Source organism: Coregonus clupeaformis, chromosome 35 (genome assembly GCF_020615455.1).
Source record: "Coregonus clupeaformis isolate EN_2021a chromosome 35, ASM2061545v1, whole genome shotgun sequence".
NCBI lineage: Eukaryota > Metazoa > Chordata > Actinopteri > Salmoniformes > Salmonidae > Coregonus > Coregonus clupeaformis.
In genome coordinates, this window is record NC_059226.1 from 21,584,823 (window position 1) to 21,601,809 (window position 16,987).

At 45.4% G+C, this 16,987-nt stretch overlaps 1 protein-coding gene across 1 annotated transcript in view; it reads left to right on the forward strand.

The window, feature by feature from the left end:
- LOC121551778 (coronin-7-like) overlaps positions 1-16,987 on the forward strand; it is a 248,257-nt gene that overhangs the window by 3,500 nt on the left and 227,770 nt on the right. The window contains exons 3-6 of the mRNA XM_045210923.1: positions 12-92; positions 1,451-1,521; positions 5,584-5,770; positions 8,246-8,322. Of these exons, the coding sequence (XP_045066858.1) occupies positions 12-92; positions 1,451-1,521; positions 5,584-5,770; positions 8,246-8,322 (416 nt within the window). The remainder of the gene's footprint in view (positions 1-11; positions 93-1,450; positions 1,522-5,583; positions 5,771-8,245; positions 8,323-16,987) is intronic.

A 16,987-nucleotide genomic window follows, 5' to 3' on the forward strand; every position in this document is an offset into this window, starting at 1 on the left:
TCTGTCACCAGGTGGAGGAATGCTCGGCCTCACCTCTGTGGAACCAGGGTCTGATGGCAAGTGGACAGTGACTCTGATCCCATGTCATGCTGGTAAGATCCCTCTATCTACTTTTCATCCCTCCTTCACAAGCACCAGACACTATCCACTCATCACAACTCTCTCATTTCTCTCTCTGTTGTTTTACATTTCTTAAAGCTGTAATATGTAACTTTTTGGGCGACCTGACCAAATCCATATAGAAATGTGTGTTATAGATCTGTCATCTGCATCGAAAGCAAGTCTTAAGAAGCGGTAGATCTGTTCTATGTGCACTATTTCTATGCTTCCCGTTTAGTTTTATTTTTGCGTCTTTTGCTTCAAACAGCTGAAAATACAATATTTTTGGTTATGTAAAATATATTTCTCAGTGGTTTAGATGGTACAATGACCCTGTACACTACACTTGTTTGTTTTGTCACATAAACTGCAATTAAGCAAACTATTAGAATTTTAGCCACCAGGAAATGGCAGAGCGATTTCTGCATAGTGCATCTTTAATATTTCAAATTCTTACCATGAGTTCGTTTGACATAGTCCAGTCCCAGATCAATTAATGTGCTGTCTGTCTTGCCAACTGCTATGGTCATTGTCACGACTCCCGACCGAAGGAGTTAGATAGACAGTACAACCAGATATGGAACTAGGTGTAGCGAACATGAGTCGGGTACATGGTTGCTCATGGTCTCGTGATGAGCTAGCCCTGCCTACGACTTCAAAAATCATTGTCCCAAAAGGGAATATCCTCTTGGTTTAACGTGGTTTCTAACGTGAGAGACAGGCTATGTTTCAACCTCAACCTTTTTCTAACTCACTCCCTTTTGTCTGTTTTTTTTACAAGCCCAGTGCAGTCAAAAATGTGATTTTCCTGTGTTTTATATATATTTCCACACTATGAGGTTGGAATAATACTGTGAAATTATGAAAATGATTGTAATGCCCTTTTAGTGTAAGAGCTGTTTGGAAAGACCACCTGATATTTCAGCCTGTTTTAGTGTGACATCACCAGGCGGTAAATTAGTTAATTGACCAATTAGAAAAAGGGTTCCAAACATCTCTGCCAATAACCACTAGTTTTCAGTTTTCCCCTCCCCACACAGACCACTCCCAGACATTCCTAGCAAAATTATTGCTTCAGAAATTGCTATTTGTTTAGAAGCTATTGTTGTTTCTTTTTGACCATTTTAATTGAAAACAGCCACAGTAAGGTACTTAATTGTTCCCCAGAAATGATTTGATATTGAGATAAAAACTGCTGCATTGGACCTTTTAACTTACAAATTATACTCCTTGTTCCCAAGTGATCACAAGAGGAATGCAAATGCCATTGTTCTGAAATAAACCCTTACACTTGTGACCTAAATCTCTTGTTTGTCCTTCTCCTCTCTCTCTGTCTCTCTCACTCTCTCAGATCTGATAACTGATTTGGACTTCTCTCCGTTTGATGATAATCTCCTGGCTACCTGTTCTGCAGATGAAACGGTGAGGCCCTCTCCAACCTCATTCCTCTAAGGCCCTGTCTCCCTGTCCTCATTCCTCTAAGACCCTGTCTCCCTGTCCTCATTCCTCTAAGGCCCTGTCTCTCTGTCCTCATTCCTCTAAGGCCCTGTCTCTCTGTCCTCATTCCTCGAAGGCCCTGTCTCTCTGTCCTCATTCCTCTAAGGCCCTGTCTTCATTTTTGTTTAAACATCCTTCATTCTTTCCTTCCTTCCTCTTGGCCCTTCACCTAACTATAAGATGAGTGATTGCTTTCAGGAAGGAAGGGAGGAAAGAGGATCTTGTTATGGTCTCACACTCTCTTGCAGACCGTCTGTTGTATTTTTCCATGGTACATGCACATTAACAGTTGTTTGTGTCTTTAGGCCGGGAACGAGGGCTATGACAGATCTGGATGAAAAAATGAATTGCATTGACTGTTGTTATTATGTGGAAAGAAACCTTTGAAGTCACTCAGAGTCCATCTTACCTCAGAGCTGCTTCCCCACAGGTGCTCAGCCTTAAGAATGTGCTGAGTGTGTGAGTGTGTGAGTGTGTGAGTGTGTGAGTGTGTGAGTGTGTGCAGACTCAGCAGCAGGGTCTGCCTCAGAGGGCTGAGTAAACAAATGTACAGCCACACTGGGCCGTAAGCCTCAGTCCACAGTAAAGTACCCAACATCTGTAGAGGAGCCCTGAGCTCAGCTAGGATACTTTATATTCCAGCTTTCATCTGCTGCCAAGAAGACATTGTTTTTGTCACCTTGTTGTGCTGAGTAACACACACAGACATCCACACCCACAAACACACATGTATGCGCACACACACACACACACACACACACACACACACACACACACACACACACACACACACACACACACACACACACACACGCTGTTTTAAGACTTTGTCATCGCTTTAGATAAATCATAGCTAAAGTGGCATCGCTCTGCTTTAGCCATAGAGACAGAAACAGACGCACTGATGCTGACTTTCAGTTTGATGAACATGCATGCAAATACACACACAGACACCCAGGATTTGAAGGCTCAGCACAGCACAGCCCTGAAACAACAGCATATTATTTATCCCACTAACAGGCCCCAGGTGGCATTTCAAAGCTGCCATTTTACCACATTGCTGGATTGAATCCTGGATCTGCAGCTGTATACCACCTGGTTCTCCAGTCCAGTTGGTCCAGATGTCCATAGTCCTAGTAGTGAGAACATGGTCCAGGTGTCAGTAGTCCTAGTAGTGAGAACATGGTCCAGGTGTCCATAGTCCTAGTAGTGAGAACATGGTCCAGGTGTCAGTAGTCCTAGTAGTGAGAACATGGTCCAGGTGTCAGTAGTCCTAGTAGTGAGAACATGGTCCAGGTGTCCGTAGTCCTAGTAGTGAGAACATGGTCCAGGTGTCCATAGTCCTAGTAGTGAGAACATGGTCCAGGTGTCCATAGTCCTAGTAGTGAGAACATGGTCCAGGTGTCAGTAGTCCTAGTAGTGAGAACATGGTCCAGGTGTCAGTAGTCCTAGTAGTGAGAACATGGTCCAGGTGTCCATAGTCCTAGTAGTGAGAACATGGTCCAGGTGTCAGTAGTCCTAGTAGTGAGAACATGGTCCAGGTGTCAGTAGTCCTAGTAGTGAGAACATGGTCCAGGTGTCCATAGTCCTAGTAGTGAGAACATGGTCCAGGTGTCCGTAGTCCTAGTAGTGAGAACATGGTCCAGGTGTCAGTAGTCCTAGTAGTGAGAACATGGTCCAGGTGTCCATAGTCCCTAGTAGTGAGAACATGGTCCAGGTGTCAGTAGTCCTAGTAGTGAGAACATGGTCCAGGTGTCAATAGTCCTAGTAGTGAGAACATGGTCCAGGTGTCCATAGTCCTAGTAGTGAGAACATGGTCCAGGTGTCCATAGTCCTAGTAGTGAGAACATGGTCCAGGTGTCAGTAGTCCTAGTAGTGAGAACATGGTCCAGGTGTCCGTAGTCCTAGTAGTGAGAACATGGTCCAGGTGTCAGTAGTCCTAGTAGTGAGAACATGGTCCAGGTGTCCATAGTCCTAGTAGTGAGAACATGGTCCAGGTGTCAGTAGTCCTAGTAGTGAGAACATGGTCCAGGTGTCAGTAGTCCTAGTAGTGAGAACATGGTCCAGGTGTCCATAGTCCTAGTAGTGAGAACATGGTCCAGGTGTCCATAGTCCTAGTAGTGAGAACATGGTCCAGGTGTCCATAGTCCTAGTAGTGAGAACATGGTCCAGGTGTCAGTAGTCCTAGTAGTGAGAACATGGTCCAGGTGTCAGTGGTCCTAGTAGTGAGAACATGGTCCAGGTGTCAGTGGTCCTAGTAGTGAGAACATGGTCCAGGTGTCCATAGTCCTAGTAGTGAGAATATGGTCCAGGTGTCCATAGTCCTAGTAGTGAGAACATGGTCCAGGTGTCAGTAGTCCTAGTAGTGAGAACATGGTCCAGGTATCCATAGTCCTAGTAGTGAGAAGGCGAAGTCCAGGTGTCAGTGGTCCTGCAGTGGAGAACACAATCCAGTGTCCATAGTCCTAGTAGTGAAATATGGTCCAGGTGTCCATAGTCCTAGTAGTGAGAACATGGTCCAGGTGTCAGTAGTCTCAGTAGTGAGAACATTAACCAGGTATCCATAGTCCTATAGTGATGGTCCAGGTTCACTAGTCCTAGTAGTGAGAACATGTCAGGTGTCAGTAGTCCTAGTAGTGAGAACATGGTCCAGATATCCATAGTCCCTATTAATTGTTAAAGCTCCAACGTTTAACAGTAGGTGGTTGGGTATGGGCATGCTGGAGTTGAAGCTGCGGTGGGTTTTAGGGCAAGGCCAGCTGTTTGAAATGAACTCACTGTTCATAAACAATGGGGTTGGGGCTAATAGCATGTCTATACTCTGCCTTTGAATGTTCAGTGAGTGTAGCTGGGGTTTGAATGTTCAGTGAATGTAGCTGGGGTTTGAACGTTCATTCAGTGTAGCTGGGGTGAAGGGATTAGTTTAGGTCATTTCCTTCGATGACCTACTGACATGGAGCAAGATACAAACCTCAAAAGCTTCTCTCTAACATGATATAGATTATACATATGTAACATTACTTATATGCTGTCTTTATCTTAACATACACTTGCTTCCATTCAACCACAAGAGCATTAGCCCAGTCGGGCACAGTCGTGTTTGGGCCAGTGGAGGCCTGGCTTCTGCAGTCGGTGTTCCCGAATTCATCCCATGGTGTTCGATGGGGTTGAGGTCAGGGCTCTGTGCCAGGCCATTGAAGTTCTTCCACCACCCGATCTCGACAAACCATTTCTGTATGACCTCGCTTTGTGCCATGGGGCATTGTCATGCTGGAAACAAGCGGCCTTCCCCAAACTGTTGCCACAAAGTTGAACCTGGTGTCTAGAATGTAATTGTATGCTGCAACATTAAGATTTCCCTTCACTGGAAGAGGCCTGCACCCGAAAAATATTTTTAACCATTATTCCTCCTCCACCAAACTTCACAGTTGGCACTGTCACATTGGGGCAAGTGGCGTTCTCCTGGCATCCATGACCCAGATTTCACTGCTCCAGTCAATGGCGTTGAGCTTTTACACCACTCCATACGGCGCTTGGCATTCTGGTGATCTTACTTGTGTTCATTTGCTGTTTGTAAATTACATTTCTTGAAGCTCCTGACGAACAGTTCTTGTGCTGGCGTTTCTTCGAGGCAGTTAACTCTATGTTTTTATAGCGAGGACAGATATTTTCCTTTCTTCTTTCGTGGTCCCATTCAGACTTGTGTATTACTACCCCTTGCGGCTGAGTTATTTGCTCTAAGGCGTTTCACTTCACAATAACACACTTATCAGCCGGGATCGATTGTCAGAAATAGCCGAATCCACTAATTTGAAGGGGTGTCCACTTACTTTTGTATGTCCGTTGGCCACTCTCTTCATGTCTGATTGAGAGCCCATTCACCTGACACCTGTGTGCACGTGTGTGCGCGAGTGTGTGTCTCTCTTATACTCAGCACAACAAGGTCACTAAAAACATGCTTTCTTGGCCTGGTGTGGGTCCATCCAGGTGAAGCTGTGGCGTGTGTGTGAACCAGAACAGGAGCAGCCCGGGGGGGCGGAGGTGACCCTGTGTCCCGGAGAGGGTCGTCTGGAGCTGGTCTCCTTCCACCCCACCTCCTCTGGCCTGCTGGCTGTAGGCTCCACCAAGACAGCCCAGCTCTGGGACGCCAGCCGCCAAAACTCACCGCTAGCAGGTAGGATACACTGGAGGAGTGGAGGAGAGCAGAGGAGCTATACACCATGCAGGCATGAAAGAATGGACGAATGCATGAACACACACTCTCTTATAGACACTGACACATGATTGACGGAAAGCATGAACACACACAAACAAATGCATGAACGATGAACACACACACTCACAATCACTCACACACACACAAATAGATCCATACAGTACAAACCCACATCTTCACACACATATACCAGCAAACAGACCATACACAATCAGTCAGTTTGATCCTTTCACATTTATTTAGTTTCCTTCTGCTCTGTGTCACAGTAATGTTGAACATGTGAGCGAGCAACACTCTCTGTCCATCTGGAGTTCTGCATTGTTTTCTATGTGTATAACGTCTCTGTTATTGGTGTATCACATCTCTGTTAATGGTGTATAACGTCTCTATGTTATTGGTGAATAACGTCTCTATGTTACTGGTGTATCAGGTCTCTATGTTATTGGTGTATAACATCTCTATGTTATTTGTGTATAACGTCGCTATGTTATTTGTGTATAACGTCGCTATGTTATTGGTGTATAACGTCGCTATGTTATTGGTGTATCAGGTCTCTGTTATTGGTGTATCAGGTCTCTATGTTATTGGTGTATAACATCTCTATGTTATTGGTGTATAACGTCGCTATGTTATTGGTGTATAAAATCTCTATGTTATTGGTGTATCAGGTCTCTATGTTATTGGTGTATAACGTTTCTCTGTTATTGGTGTATCAGGTCTCTGTTATTGGTGTATCAGGTCTCTATGTTATTGGTGTATAACATCTCTATGTTATTGGTGTATCAGGTCTCTATGTTATTGGTGTATAACGTTTCTCTGTTATTGGTGTATCAGGTCTCTGTTATTGGTGTATCACGTCCCTGTTATTGGTGTATCACGTCTCTGTTATTGGTGTATCACGTCTCTCTGTTATTGGTGTATAACGTCTGTTATTGGTGTATCACGTCCCTGTTATTGGTGTATAACGTCTGTTATTGGTGTATCACATCCCTGTTATTGGTGTATCACGTCCCTGTTATTGGTGTATCACGTCCCTGTTATTGGTGTATCACGTCCCTGTTATTGGTGTATCACGTCCCTGTTATTGGTGTATCACGTCCCTGTTATTGGTGTATCACGTCCCTGTTATTGGTGTATCACGTCTCTCTGTTATTGGTGTATCACGTCCCTGTTATTGGTGTATCACGTCCCTGTTATTGGTGTATCACGTCCCTGTTATTGGTGTATCACGTCCCTGTTATTGGTGTATCACGTCCCTGTTATTGGTGTATCACGTCCCTGTTATTGGTGTATCACGTCCCTGTTATTGGTGTATCACGTCTCTCTGTTATTGGTGTATCACGTCTCTCTGTTATTGGTGTATCACGTCTCTCTGTTATTAGTGTATCACGTCTCTCTGTTATTGGTGTATCACGTCTCTCTGTTATTGGTGTATCACGTCTCTCTATGTTGGGGTCATGCGAGGCGGTTTCCTCAGGGTGACTCTGTCTCACTGACAGACAGGCAGTCTATGCTGTCTCTGCTGCTGAAGAGCGGTTGAGGTAACGTCTGCCTCTTCTCAGTCTCCGTGGTTCTCTGGTCTGGTCTGGTCTGGTCTGGGTGGCCTGGGGCAGTTTGCTTATCCGCTGGCCTTCCACCCAGTCCTGACAGACAGGCCCCACCATGATGGCTGATGCTGCTCACTGCTGCCCCCCTCAGGCTGTGCCCTGCCCTTCCATTACTCCCTCACCACCCCTCTCTGACCCCTGACCCTGCTGTTAATGTGGTCTGGGTTCATCAGGGTGAACCTCAACACTTGGGGAGAGTGTGTGTGTCCCGTGTGACGACTTTCTTCACCATTGACAAATGCTGTTGTCATCTATGCTATCTACTGTCGTGTCATCATAACCCATCAATGCTATGCTGTAGCCATAACCAGCCATAGCACCATAACCTCATTATGTCCTGTGTACCATTGATCTAGGTGGTCTTAACTGGGTCAACTGGGTCTGCTTTGGGGTTTCTACAATCTATGTACTGTTGTTTCATCCTGTGTTTCCCTCTGTGTCCTGTGGTTTGGCTTCACCTGTCCTGTGTCTTGGCTTTACCTGTCCTGTGTCTTGGCCTCACCTGTCCTGTGTCTTGGCTTCACCTGTCCTGTGTTGACTTATGTGCCTCCCTGTGTTGTTTCTAACTGTGCTTTCTTTCTGGCTATTCATCCTGAATCTCTTTGTGTGCTTTAGTTGTTCTCCTCTGACCTAGCCTTCTGTGTTGTCCTGTGTTGTTGACCTGTCCTGGGCTGTTGTTGTTGACCTGTGCTGTTGTTCCCTGTCTTGTGTTTACCTGTGCTGTTGACCTCTCTGTGACCTCTCCTTGACTTGATCTCCCCTGTGATAACCTGTGGGCTGAGCTGACCAGTCTCTTGACCTCTGACCTGTGTGTGTCTGTCTGCAGCTCTGGAGCCGCACGGTGATCAGCTGCAGAGTCTGAGCTGGAAAGAGGATGGCTCCCTGCTGGCTTCCTCCTGCAAGGTGAGTCAGTCCTACATTACATACTGAGACTAGACAGGAACTATTATTATCATGTACAGTACATCTAAATATAGGAGCACAGGAGTTGGATAGAAAATACGGCAGAAAGTGCATGTTCACACATTGTGATCTGCTTTTCAATGGGATCCTACAATGAAGGTTTGGCACATAGCAACCTCTGTATCTATCAATGAAGGTTTGTCACATAGCAACTTCTCTATCCATCAATGAAGGTTTGTCAAATAGCAACCTCTGTATCTATCAATGAAGGTTTGTCACATAGCAACCTCTCTATCTATCATATGTGTTGTGTCTTAAATACTTCCCAACTCTCCAGTGGTAAACAACAGCAGCTGAGGTTCACATAATGTGTGTGTTTGACATCTACTACATTGCCGTCGTACTGTGTGGAATCACTGATCTACAAATCAAATCAAATGTTATTGGTTGCGTACATATATTTAGCAGACGTTATTGCAGGTGCAGTGAAATGCTTATGTTCCTAGGTCAGTACATTAGTACTGAACAATACACACAAATACCACAAATAAAAAGAAAGGAATGAAGAAATACCAGGAAGAGCAATGATGTGTATAGGCAGTATGGACAGTATATGATGTTTATCGACAGTATGGACAGTATATGATGTGTATAGACAATATGGACAGTAGATGATGTGTATGGACAGTAGGGGTGTAACGATTCGTTTGAACAACGATTCGATTTGTATCATGATTCGTGGTTGTCGATACGATTCAAGGACGATATTGGTTCATTTAGAACGATACGATCCGAAACGATTCAGTAACCTTTTAGCCAAAAATTCAACCAGTGTGACTGAAATAAATACCTGGATACTGGACAGTGCAGGTGAAGTTTCCTAGATTCCTGTTTCTTGTAAGGACCGCAATGGTGGCTTGATAATTTCTCGCTCGTCGGCTTCTCCTCTGTCGTCCGCCATGCTATGTTTTGTTGTCTTGGCGCCTTTGCGCTGCTGCTGGCGCGATGACGTCACGGATAGGCAGACTGAATCGAGTAATGTTTAAAGCCTTTATCATTAAAAGTGCTAAGAAAAAACATCCATATAAAGTCTGACGTGCTTAAATCCAATGGGTTATTTCCTAGTATCGATACAATCGATTTATTACATTTTAAAACGATGTTAGATTGATATATGTTGTCCAAAAGGCCAACTCGCCGAGCACAGATCGATGTAGTTGGATCATAGGAATATAAATCGATACATCGATGTAGTAGATGGATCGTTACACCCCTAATGGACAGTATATGATGTATATGGACAATATGGACAGTATATGATGTATATGGACAATATGGACAGTATATGATGTGTATGGACAATATTGACAGTATATGATGTGTATAGGCAGTATGGACAGTATATGATGTGTATGGACAGTATATGATGTATATGGACAATATGGACAGTATATGATGTATATAGACAATATGGACAGTAGATGATATGTATAGACAATATGGACAGTAGATGATGTGTATAATTATAGACAATATGGACAGTATATGATGTGTATAGACAATATGGACAGTAGATGATATGTATAGACAATATGGACAGTAGATGATGTGTATAATTATGGACAGTATATGATGTGTATAGACAATATGGACAGTAGATGATATGTATAGACAATATGGACAGTATATGATGTGTATAGGCAGTATGGACAGTATATGATGTGTATAGACAATATGGACAGTAGATGATGTGTATAGACAATATGGACAGTAGATGATATGTATGGACAGTATATGATGTATAGACAATATGGACAGTATATGATGTGTATAGGCAGTATGGACAGTATATTATGTGTATGGACAGTATATGATGTGTATGGACAATATGGACAGTATATGATGTGTATGGACAATATGGACAGTATTTTAATATAAAAGATGTGTACAGCGGTAGTTATCTAGGATGAGCCTTGACTAGAATACAGTATATACATATGAAGTGGTAAAACAGTATGTAAACATTATTAAATCACCTATTAAATAACTACTCACTATGTGATCAAGATTAGGGATTCTGCACCTAGACTTGCTCAGGCTGATCCCCTCAAACACACTGAACAGTCAGTTGCTGAATGGCCCTTGCCTATTGCTTCCAAGAGTGTTTCTTGTTATTCGTTTAATTTTTTTTGTACTTTTACCCCTTTTTCTCCCCAATTTCGTGATATCCAATTGGTATTTACAGTCTGGTCCCATCGCTGCAACTCCCCTACGGACTCGGGAGAGGCGAACGTCGAGAGCCATGCGTCCTCCGAAACACGACCCTGCCAAGCCGCACTACTTCTTGACACACTGCTCGCTTAACCCGGAAGCCAGCCGCACCAATATGTTTGAGCAAACACCGTCCAGCTGGCGACTGAAGTCAGCTTGTAGGCGCCCGGCCCGCCAAAAGGAGTCGCTAGAGCACGATGGGACAAGGAAATACCGTCCGGCCAAACCCTCCCCTAACCCGGACGATGCTGGGCCAATTGTGCGCCGCCTCATGGGTCTCCCTGCCTTGGCCGCCTGTGACACAGCCTGGGATCGAACCCGGGTCTGTAGTGATGCCTCAAGCACTGCGATGCAGTGCCTTAGACAGCTGCGCCACTCGGGAGGTCCCCAAGAGTGTTTCTAAAAACACTGTCAACCTGAGATGCAATACTGTTGTTGCTGTAGTAGCCGCGTCTCACCTGTAGATGCCGCCAACGGAACATCTTATCCCCCTGTTTGCCTAGTTGGCGCTACCAGACATTAAACAGCATCTGTTTTTGAGCCGATCATTCCATCAACGAGTCAACAGGGATGACACTCATTAACCCGGGTGTAGATCTTGCACTCTGACTGACCGTGTCCCACTTTTTTTACTGGATACAGACTTCTCTATAAACCGTCCACCTCAATTTTTCTTTGGGTTCTAAACTCAGGGATTGAGAAAGAGAGATGAGATTTGGAAAATCAGTGATATACTGTAATAGCCAGTTTGTCTAATTGTTTTAGCGTTATAATAGTTTGATCGTGTTGACAGAGGCATGAAGTAATGCAAAGGTGCGTGATCCGCACTGAGCAGCCAAGCCTTCCAATTAAGATGAGTTAGTGTGTTAGTTGTCTGGCAAGTTTCTTTCTTTCTTTCTTTCTTTCTTTCTGAAAACAGAACGGAACATTGGATGTGTCATTAATTAGGCCTTAACGAGGCAGTGAAGGCAGGGTACGTAACTGTTTCGTGTAGGACGGTATCCATCAGGCCCCCGCATGCAGAAAACCCAAGTGACCCCTAACCCCAACAATGCACATATCCAGGATCATGTTCATTAGGCACCAAATGGAAGAAAATGGGCTGAAACAGGGAGGGACTACTTGGACGTGTCCAATAAGAAACCCTTGTTTTAGTTTTCCATTGCAAAATGTTTCGCTATGTTGTTCCCTAATGGAAACGACCCAGGCCTCTTCTCCCCCACTGCCCCTGCCTCTCCCCGCCCGACCCCTGCCTCTCCTGGGGAGAAGGGAGCTATAGTAAGGGCCTTACCTCCACCCCCAGCCCCCTGACAGGCTCTGGGAGTTACAGCATTTTTAAAGCAAAGTAAAGAGTGGAGGTGAAAAACACACGCAGGAGGGGACCTCAATCCTCACCTGGCCACAGAGGCCCGTCGCAAGGCCTCAAGAGCGGGTGATTTAGCACCCCAGGAGAGAGGACCTGGGTATGGAGGCATGCGTGGTGCCCCCTCCTGTTGTAAGGGAAATAATAACCATGCTGGAAGGGATTTCCATCGTGTGTGTGTGTGTGTGTGGTTGAGTAGGGCATGCCAGAGTGGCGGTAGCTAGGGGTTTATGGGAAGGGGGGCAGAGGGAGAGAGAGAGAGAGAGGGGAGTTTATGAGTAGAAGTGGAATTGTTTCATGAATAGTTGTAGTTGAACTTGAAGAGTAGGCAGGGGCCTTTTCATCAGCGGGGGTTAACATAACTCATTTTTTAACAGTTCCTGCCTTTGAGGTATGTGCTGTGGCAAATTTCAGTGTACTTTCCTTGTCCTCTCCCTCTCTCTTGCACACTTCAAATCAAATGTTATTTGTCACATACACGTGTTTAGCAGATGTTATATTGGGTGTAGCGAAATGCTTGTGCTTCTAGCTCCAACAGTGCAGTAATATCTAACAAGTAATATCTAACAATTTCACAACATATACCCAATACACACAAAACTTGTAAAGAATATATACATATATGGACAAGCAATGACAGAGCGGCATGGACTAAGATACAATAGAATATTATAGAATAGAATGCAGTATATACATATGAGATGAGTAGTGCAATATATGTAAACATTATTAAAGTGACTAGTGTTCCGTTTCTTAAAGTGGCCAGTGATTTCAATAGGTAGCAGCAGCCTCTAATGTGCTAGTGATGGCTATTTAACAGTCTGATGGCCTTGAGATAGATGCTGTTTTTCATTCTCTCGGTCCCAGCTTTGATGCACCTTTACTGACCTCGCCTTCTGGATGATAGCGGGGTGAACAGGCAGTGGCTCGGGTGGTTGATGTCCTTGGTTATCTTTTTGGCCTTCCTGTGACATCGGGTGCTGTATGTGTCTTGTGGCGGGTAGTTTGCCCCCGGTAATGCGTTCGGCAGACCGCACCACCCTCTGGAGAGCCCTGCGGTTGCGGGCGGTGCAGCTGCCGTACCAGGCGGTGATACAGCCCGACAGGATGCTCTCAATTGTGCATCTGTAAAGGTTTGTGAGGGTTTTAGGTGCCAAGCCACATTTCTTCAGCTTCCTGAGGTTGAAGAGGCTCTGTTGCGCCTTCTTCACCACACTGTCTGCGTGGGTGGACCATTTCAGTTTGTCGGTGATGTGTACGCCAAGGAACTTGAAGCTTTCCACCTTCTCCACTGCGGTCCCGTCAATGTGGATAGGGGGGTGCACCCTCTGCTGTTTCCTGAAGTCCACGATCATCTCCTTTGTTTTGTTGACGTTGAGTGAGAGGTTATTTTCCTGGCACCACACTCCCAGAGCCCTCACCTCCTCCCTGTAGGCGGTCTCGTCATTGTTGGTAATCAAGCCTACTACTGTTGTGTCGTCTGCAAAGTTGATGATTGAGTTGGAGGCGTGCTTGGCCACGCAGTCATAGGTGAACAGGGAGTACAGGAGGGGGCTGAGCACGCACCTTGTGGGGCCCCAGTGTTGAGGATCAGGGAAGTGGAGATGTTGTTTCCTACCTTCACCACCTGGGGGCGGCCCGTCAGGAAGTCCAGGACCCAGTTGCACAGGGCGGGGTTCAGACCCAGGGCCTCGAGCTTAATGATGAGCTTGGAGGGTACTATGGTGTTGAATGATGAGCTATAGTCAATGAACAGCATTCTTACATAGGTATTCCTCTTGTCCAGGTGGGATAGGGCAGTGTGCAGTGTGATGGCGATTGCATCGTCTGTGGATCTATTGGGGTGGTAAGCAAATTGAAGTGGGTCAAGGGTGACAGGTAAGGTAGAGGTGTCACATACAGACATTCATAGATAATCTGGTTGGATTCGCTGAGACAGAGAGAGAGCCTTGGGTGGCTTGTGTTCATTAGGCACCAAACATAAAAATGGAACAGGGAGGGACTACCTGAACTTGTGCAATAAGAAACGCTCATTTTAGATTTCTGTTGCAAAACATTTAAAAATGTTTCCATAAGGAACATTACCATTACATTACCATTTTAGTAGACCAAGCAGGATGAAAACCTACAGAGAGACAGGCTGTCGTATGGCTCTGTGTGTTGAACAGTTGTGTGTGTCAGACTGGGTGTCATTTTCCCAGTGACCAGAAAGGAGTTGGCCCATCAGTCAGTCAGTAATGGCCCGTGCTCAGACCAGCATTACTCTTGACATGATGATAGTCCTTAGGAGGGCTGCTGCTGGCCTGAGAGAGTGGAGGAGAAAGAGAAAAAGCGAAAGACAGAAAAAGAAAGGGAGAAACAGAGTGGAGGAGAAATGTGACACTAGATCAGAGTGTCTGGGTTCCAGAGTTTCTGCCCTCTCTAGGTTGACTGAGACCAGGGGTGTAGTTTAACTCAATGGGCCCTTCAATCTCTCCAATCCCCTTCATTAAAGCAAATAGGCCCTGCCAACATGTGTGTTCAATTGGGGCCGGGCTCAACCAAGTGGGTGAACGTGGGGGTGTGCTACATCAGATGAAGGGAGACCGTGGCCATCCATCCGTCAACGAGTGAGCAGCACTCATCATGACAGGCCTGGGGTGTGTTCATTAGGCGCTAAATGGAAGAAACTACCAATAAGAAACGCTCATTTTCATTTTCCGTTGCAAAACGTTTTGCTATGGTGTGCTCTAATACATACTACCCAGATTTAGGGGCATAGAGACGCATATTCCATCAAGGGCTGTAACAGACAGATTTTAAACACTGCAGTTCACCACCTCTATCCTGTTCCATCAATCCTACACCAAAAACAGAAACAGTTCCTATACCATTCCTCTCTCACTACCTCTCTGTTTGTCTTCATGTACTGAGCAGCTCCTTTCACTTTCAGCCCATGCTGTTGTCTGCAGCAGCAGGCATGACCTCTCTGTGGAGTCCTATAGCTTCTGTTAAAATGGGGTTTTCACAGTGAGCAGATATTCCCCTTTTCTCTTCATATTGGATATACTTTTTATCCAGCTCTGTTTTAATACACACACACACACACACACACACACACACACACACACACACACACACACACACACACACACACACACACACACACACACACACTCTCCCATGATTAAGAAAGGTTATTAGTTATTATCAGTGTGTGAACCAACTTCTCCTGCTGTCACACAGTCTGGACTGTCAGTCACTGGTGATTGACACTGTTTTTTTTGTGGGGAGTTGCCATGGACGACTGGAAAGGGGAGGTTGGCTGTGTGTGTGTGCGTGCGTGTGTGTGTGTGAAAGCTCTACAGCAGAGTAGAACTCATTAACAGCAGCCTGAGAATGAGGTGAGCTCAATGCTGCTTTGATTAAACAGCTGTACTCTCTGCACACACACACACTTGTGTTTGTGTTAGGGAGAGTGGGCACCCCATCTGTGCATTTATGAGAAAGGGTGGATCGTGCGTGTGTGTGTGTGCATGCGTGCCTGCGCGCCTGCGCGTGTTTAAAGCCAATAGGTTATTGTCAGGAGGTTATGAGGGTCTGTTTGATTGTTTGAGTGTGTCTGTTTCCAATGGTGGACACATCTGCATGTGACTGACTCTCATCTAGGTGTTTGCAGCCAGATAGTTTCCCCTCCGGCAGATTATTTTGTTTGTTGTGAGTACACTGAGTAGTCCTCTGTTGGCAAGGGGAGTGTATGTGTGTGTGTGTGTGTACGCGGGTGTGTGTCTGTGTGTTTGTAATGTGTTAAGGTCAGTAAGGGCAGCCAGTCTCTAGGGGCGACGGTTGATGATCTGTCCACCCTGCCTAGTCTGCTGTGTTTTCCCTGCTGTGTCTGTGTGTGTTGCTCGGACTGGGCCTGGCACTGTGGTCTCTGAGCCCAGGCTGAATCCTGGGTCACAGAGGCCCAAAGCCACAGCCTTAGGCTACACTAACCTCTGGGTGGGCCGCCACCACACACACACACACACACACAACACTGTAGGATTAGGAAAAGCCCTGTTTGTTATTCCAAGCAGTAAACAGCAAATAAATTCATCATCCAAAGTGGCGACTGCTGGGGGAAAACACACACACACTTTGAACTGGGTCTTTGAAGGCAAGGCCAGGGGAACCCCTTCCTCTCAACAATCCCTTTCTTCAACGTTGATTTCTCAAATCAAATCAAATCAAATTTTATTGGCCACATGCGCCGAATACAACAGGTGCAGACATTACAGTGAAATGCTTACTTACAGCCCTTAACCAACAGTGCATTTCTTTTTAACAAAAAAGTAAAAATAAAACAACAACAAAAAAAAGTGTTGAGAAAAAAAGAGCAGAAGTAAAATAAAATAACAGTAGGGAGGCTATATATACAGGGGGGTACCAGTGCAGAGTCAATGTGCGGGGGCACCGGCTAGTTGAGCTGGGGTGTGTGTGTGTGTGTCTCACAGAAAGGTTAATGCTGGTCTGCCTGCCTGTTTTCTGGTTGTGTGTGTCTGTTGGCTATATGTGTGTGTAAGTGCACAGAAACCTGAGTCCTCGTATCAGTCAGTGTCATTGCCCTGATTCTTTCTGACATGTAATGATGTCTTAGTGGGGTTTGTGTTTGGTCTAAGGGTTATTATAGTTATTACCTGTTATTATGCTGTGTGTTTCTGTCAGTGGTTAACTGTGATATCTGAGCCCTGTGTCGTATTGAGTGGCACACACACACCAGGACAGGAATGTCCCCGGCCTCAGCCTGTTCCCATTACACCCCATTTCCTCTCAATCACAGACAATCCCCACTCTGATTGGTTGGCCTGATTACTGCCGTGTGCTGATGGTCAGTGGGGGTGAAGTGAAGGGGGGGTAGGGGGGTTGGGGGGGGACGCAATCGGGCAAGGAGGGGTTACTGGAATACTGCTGTATGATCATGGCCGCTATTCGTAAAGCATCTCAGAGTAGGAGTACTGATTTAGGATCAGTTTTTCATTTTAGATCATAATAAATACCATTATATGGACA